The sequence below is a fragment of the Geospiza fortis genome, unplaced genomic scaffold, assembly GCF_000277835.1.
Source record: "Geospiza fortis unplaced genomic scaffold, GeoFor_1.0 scaffold2, whole genome shotgun sequence".
Taxonomy (NCBI): domain Eukaryota; kingdom Metazoa; phylum Chordata; class Aves; order Passeriformes; family Thraupidae; genus Geospiza; species Geospiza fortis.
Genome location: NW_005054366.1, coordinates 3883791 through 3890114, shown reverse-complemented (window position 1 = coordinate 3890114; position 6324 = coordinate 3883791). Strand labels below are relative to the sequence as shown.

Sequence of the window (6324 nt, the reverse complement as noted above, 5' to 3'; positions counted from 1 at the left end):
ATTTGCTCACAATAATGCTCTGGAGAGTGGAGCAATGTTTGTATGGAAAGATGACTGGGGGTAAAATCAGAGGAAACCGAGAAGTTACATTTGTATCCTAACAGGAGCTATAACGGGACAGAAATTTTAGGGTAAAATACAGGTGCTGTTCCCAGGATGGAACTGGGTTGGCATGCTCCATGATGATTCCCCATACAACCGTAAGCACCTGCTAAGGGGGGTGGAGTGGAATGGGGCACCAAAACCAGGCTCTGCCAAAATCTTTGCAGGGGCAGCAACTCCATGGTACTTTGAAGCTTATTAACTGCATAGCAAGGGCTATTTGGCATATGTAGGAACACTTTCCAACGTAGTGTCTGAAGACCAATTTAGAGGAGGCATCTCTAAGTCCAAAGCCAGCCAGACCTTATGTTCTTAGCACCATTCATTTAGAAGAAATCCTGTGACATTTGGAAATTTAAGAGGTGACACCCCCATTCAGACCGTGGCTCCTGGGTGCGAACAACAGCTCTTTTCAATAGCAAGGAAATCTGCATGCCCTATTGTCTCAAGGTCACTCCACTTGAGAGTCCCGAGACCCAAATCCAGCCAGAGTCCTAGTTCCCAGAAAACTTCTGCTATTATTAGAGGGACTAGTCAGTTTCCAAATCCTCCGATCATAATTGGTATAACTATGAAGAAGATTATTACGAAAGCGTGGGCTGTGACGATTACGTTGTAGACTTGGTCGTCTCCCAGAAGGGCTCCAGGTTGGCCTAGTTCTGATCGGATGAGGAGGCTTCAAAGTGTGCAATTCTAGAGTGGAAATCCTACAGGAAACACGAGGCTTCAGGCTCCAAATGGGATCTCTTTTCCACACAATGGAAAACTCAGCAAGCCCTTCTGGCAAGACCAGTTCACAGGAGGCCCACAATTCTCAAGGGCCAGGCTTGAGAGATCCGACTCCATGGAAGCTTTAATCTGAGAAAAATCCTGTGATGTTGGTACTTTTAAAAGGCAGAATGGCACATTTAGACCCTGGCTGATGCTTTGGAAATTTTGATTCTTTTACACAATAAATAAAGATTTCATTCCAATGTCTGTAGGTCACTTTGGAAACAGCCCCTGAAACCCAAGACCAAGAAGAGCCATAGTTCCTGGCAGCTGCCATCTGGGAGGAATCCTATGACATTTGTGATTCAAGAAACTGAACCCAAAATTTCAACAGCTGATATGCAGATGCAAAAGACTGCTGTTTTCCTGAGATAAGAAAGAATTCAAACCTAACATTCTGAAGGAGTTCAGAATACACACCCAGGACTGCCATGCTCCCCAGAGTGCTACCTCCTGGCAGATTGTCTCTATGGTAAACCCTGTCACACTAGAAATGTTAGGAAGCAGAATCCAAACTACAGCACAAGCACCTGTAAGGAGAAAGTACCTCTATTCATGAGATAGAGTAACTTCCACCCTGATGTTTCAGAGTTAGTTGACATGAGGGCCTAAGGGAGGCCAAGGCCACCTACACCTCTACTTCCTAGAACCGCTGGTGTCAGAGGAATACTGCGATGTTTGCAGTTTTACAACTGGAAGGAAAACTGGCGCTGGGTCGGGGGGCGGCAGCACCGCTCTCTGTCCACAAGGCGGCAGCAGTGCCGCCGAGCTCCGGCCGGGGCTGCGACGTACATTGGGGGCAGGCAGAGAACGGAGGCAAAAGTTGCCAGAGAACCCTTTCTATTCCCTTCAGCCCCTGCAGCTGTTCTTATGGTTTCAGGGCACTTGATTGGTTCATTCCTAGATAAAAACGTTATGTCTTTATTTTCAAAACTATTACCCATCTCTAGTCAGAGTTTCCTACATTCCTGTATACAAATGAGTGGATAGAGAGAGGGTTTCTTTCCAAATAAATTTAGAGATAAATTCCTTTTCTTTGCCAATACCTATAAAAATGAAAATCTTGACAGGTTTTAGTATTCTACACCCACCCCTCCCTGTGAAATTTCTGGCAGCTTTGGGTCCCTCTGGGGACGGCACCCAGCATGACCTCCCCTCATTCACCACCCACCTGCTCCTCCACCACAGTATGGTTCCTTCTCCCAGGGACCTTGGGGTGCCTCAAATGATATCAGAGTCCTGAGTCTTCATCCCCTTTTCCTCACCCCCAAAGAAGGCATAGAATGAGTCAAACTGACCTGGACAGCAGCGTGGCACTTTAGTCAAGCCCTTTCCACACGTACATCACCCCAGAAAGAGATTCTGCTGCAGCAAGAAAGGAAGGCAGCGTCCAGAAGGGTTGAAGTTCCTCCCCAGCCTCGCTGTCGCAAGCGAGAGGCAGAAACAGGGAGTGACAGCAGAGAGGACACAGGAAGAAAAGGAAGAACGGGGTGCAGGATGAAATTGACCAACCCCCCCCCAGAAAACCCCAAAACAACAACAACAACAACAACCACCCCTAACAGAAAAAAGCCAAACAAAAAAACCCTGGGATGGGTAGCATGACAGAGACAGATTAAAAAGGAACAGGGACAGCTAATGGGACACAAGGATTCTGCAGGAACAATGGCACAAGGAGCCACAGAGAATAGAAAAGAGCACAAGAGAGGCATGGAGGAGGACAGAGAAAAAGACAGAGTGCTACACACATGGCAAGGACAGAGGGTTACAGAGACAAAGAGGGAAACAAGGACTGAGAGAGGAAGTGACCATGGCACGTGCAGGTGTGGGGGGGGAAGGCAGGCAAGGCGCAGCAGAGGAATGGAGAAAGAGAGGCATGGCCAGCAGGTCAGAGGCTTACCAAGAGAAGGGTACAATGAGGGAGAAGGGCTGGGCCGCAGCTGCAAACAGGTACAGGCCAAAGGACAGTGAGAGAGACAAAGAAATACCGTCACATCCAGGACAAAGGAAAAAGGAGAGGAAGAAAGGAGGAGAAATAAAGGGGTGGGCAGGGAGGGAGAGAGACAAAAAGTAGAGGAGAGGGATTGAGTAAGATTTATTAAATAAATATTGAGTATTTGTTTCTTGAAAGAAAAACAAGAACAAGAGAGATTGAAGTAGTGAAAGGGAATGGGAGGGGGAGCACACAGGACAAGAAAGGAACACTAAAGACACACTGGACAGAGAGAAGGGGTGGAAAGTTGGATATAAGGCTGAAAAAAACCAGGAACAAACCCCAGGACTTATTAGCGAGTGTGGCTGATGAATGTGTCAATAAACCATGAACAGAACTGGCTACTGTCACAGCTCGGCCTGGAACTCATTAATTATCATCTGTCTCTCGGCAGGGCCATAAACTCCCTGATAAAACATGAGGTGAAAGCTAAATGGTTGACGTGCTCCATCTTTCTTGGGCTTGGTAAGCAGTTTTTGTTATCGGGTTGGACCACACATACACTAACACTAGAGTGTGTTTAAATACAGTCTAAACACCAGCAAGTTTACTTATTTCCTTCCAAGAGAACTACAGAAAAGTTACACTCAGTGGCACAGACATTCCAAATACTAGGAGTGTCTTTCATGAGAAAAAAAGAGATAAGCTGAAAGAACTTGCCTCAGAGTAGATCAAAAAGTTCATTTAAACTCTGTACAGTAACCTGAAGAAGGAGGCCAACTTGAAATTTGCAGGAGATATGTCTGTTAAAAAAAACTGAAGGAAAAAACTGGGGAAACAGCTGAAGCAAATGAATTTAAAGGTCAATTATATTTTGTAAGAGTCTCTGCATTTTTATTGGATATAACAGAACAGCCAGCACCACCACCACTGTGAAAAATTGCAGACAAAACCCCTATGAAATAATAAAAGACAAAGGAATTTGAGTGTAGCTAGAAAAAAATTAACTTTTTAAAAGCTAATCTATTTGAGATAGGCTCTACCTACAGACTTGTCCAAGGAAGAAAACTAATATTTATTGCATCAGACACAGATATATAGAACATTGCTCTAAACTGGGGAAAAAAAAGTGAATTTTACATTTCAAATGCTTTGCAAGCCACATTAAAAGTTAACATGTCACAAGAAATTGTTTCAGCTACCCTCCCCTTCCACAAAAATCTTTTTATCTATAAGCCCTAGTAAATACATTCCATGGTCCCTCCATTGAAGGGGGCACCTGTAAATTACTACAGTGTGATAAACAGAAGCAAATGGAGAAAAATGAGACACTTAAGCTGCTATATGTGGCTGTAGTACATAATCACAAATAGCTCAGGAACTTTTCATGATGCTTACTGATTACCCTGACCGCAGTAGTTCTAATCTTGGCAACTGGCCACTGCCACCTCTACCAATGCAAGCTTGCAAACAAACAGATAACCTGCACCTTAACCATGTTTTCTATTGGTCATCTTTGCTTGAGAATAACTGGAGTCCAAATACCACCTGCAACCCTTTTTTGGCTCTCAGGAAGAGGCTAATAGACCTCTATATAGCGCCAGCTTTCTCTTTACATAGGCAACAAGAACTCAAGCCTCATAAAGCACACGGTTAGGTAAATTAAGCATTCAGATGGCCTAAGTATATTCTAATATTAGCTGAATTGCCAAACCCATGTAAAAATACATTCTAAAATAACCTCTTTAAAGGGGATCTTCAAAGTTGCAAGATTATAAATAAACAAGAAACCGACTCCCTGCAGACTCAATCAGGGTTGTCAATTCCCAAGAGGTTCTTAGTCCTCCTTCATGATACATTTGATACAATTAGTACACGGTGGGAATATACTGATACATCACCACATTATTAGAAGCTGTATGTGCAGGTTTCTATCCATCTCCCCTTTCACAGACTTGCTGGCAGAGGTCAGTTACTTCCCATAAAATTTCTTATTCAGAAGAAAGATCAGAAGATTGACGTTCACTTTTGCTCTGTCAAACAACTTCATGACAGCAACACCTTCATACTGCAGCTGTAAGAGATCCTGCCAAAAAGAGTATCTTAGTGAGTGAAGAATCCTCAAGAGCTGACAGAGAATATAAAATACCCTGTACTACAGTAGATCTTAAGGAATATCAACAAAAAAGTACACGGCATAAGATAGAAAAGCAAGAAACTTATTAAAGAGCCACTTCTACTGTGTAAAAAATAGTCATTCTAAGGCATTAAAGGTCTTAATTATTTTAAGCAGCGGGTTTAAAAAAAAAAATTACAAAAGAGAACAGAAATAGAAGACCATTCTCAGTAACCCAAATTTCAGATCTAGCCATCTCCAGCCTTGTCATTTGCACAGTAGCCATAAAGTTGCTGTAACATTTAGAACATTTAGGTTTCCTATGTGGCTAATTCTATCATGTACCCATGAAACATCACAACATTCCACAGTGTCCCTTTCTGAAAGCTTTAGTGGCCACAGATCTCAGGGAAGTGGCTTACAGCACTTCAATCTACGGCTCAAAAAGAAATGGCATCTCAGTCAGTATGCATATGATGTCGATTCAATCTCCAGGTGTTTACGTAGGCAGTATTTCAAAGTTATACTTTGCTTTGTCAGCAATGCACCTGCACTGATTTTATCTCACCGATTAAATTCTTTCCGCAATCCCACCCCTGCAAGTAACACGGTGGGTAGGTGTGGGCATATGGGTGGACGTGTGTGATGTTGTATCCCTTGTTGCTGTCCTCTGACAACATCTGCTTTATCTGCAAGACAGTGCTACAAAGGCATAGTGGTATAGTAAACCATATGCCTGAGAAGCAAGTGACCTTGGGTAGCCCCACAAACCAACAAGTTAATGACCAGCTCTGACAGATTAGGACCGGAACATACATGGGGAGCCCTCAAAGCAAACGAAAGGTGTGAGGCAGGTGTCCATCCCAGCAGCCAAGCTGGCATGGACTAACTGCAATGCACGGTGCTACTGCGCACAAACCTAAAGAAGACCAAGATGGGACAGGGGGTGGGGAAAGAAAGGGACAGAGACACCAGGTGTGAAAATACTGCCATGAGAAAAAGAACAGGGAACCGTCAAGTCAGCATGCCTGTTCTGGTGGCCTAAGTAAAGGCTGACGCCTAAGGAGGACACTTAACAACTGGAAACAAATGGGTAAGTGTAGGGTAGCAGAAAGAATACCAATACACAATGACTGGCTGAAGCCATCACACACAAGCCTAGGTGACTGCTGCCACAGACTCCAAAGCTCTCCGCTGTAGCAGGAAATTGTTGAAAACGTAATTTTTTGTTTTGTGTGCGTATGTGTACACATAATTAAGAACACACACCGACATCGGGCTTTCATTAGCAAATAAACAAAAAGCAGTTTGGATCCCCTGTATGTGTTGCATCTGTTTCACCTGCAACAAATGGGTTATTTTTGAGAGCATTATTCAGACCATTTAGGCAAAAAATGTGTCA

General features: G+C 43.7%; 1 protein-coding gene across 1 annotated transcript in view; it reads right to left on the bottom strand.

The window, feature by feature from the left end:
• Window positions 1–3673: 3673 nt before the first annotated feature.
• The window catches only part of IQGAP1 (IQ motif containing GTPase activating protein 1), a 55961-nt gene continuing 53310 nt past the window's right edge, over window positions 3674–6324 (bottom strand). Inside the window, exon 38 of the mRNA XM_031059683.1 lies at window positions 3674–4892. Within this exon, the coding sequence (XP_030915543.1) occupies window positions 4779–4892 (114 nt within the window). The 3' untranslated portion in view covers window positions 3674–4778. The remainder of the gene's footprint in view (window positions 4893–6324) is intronic.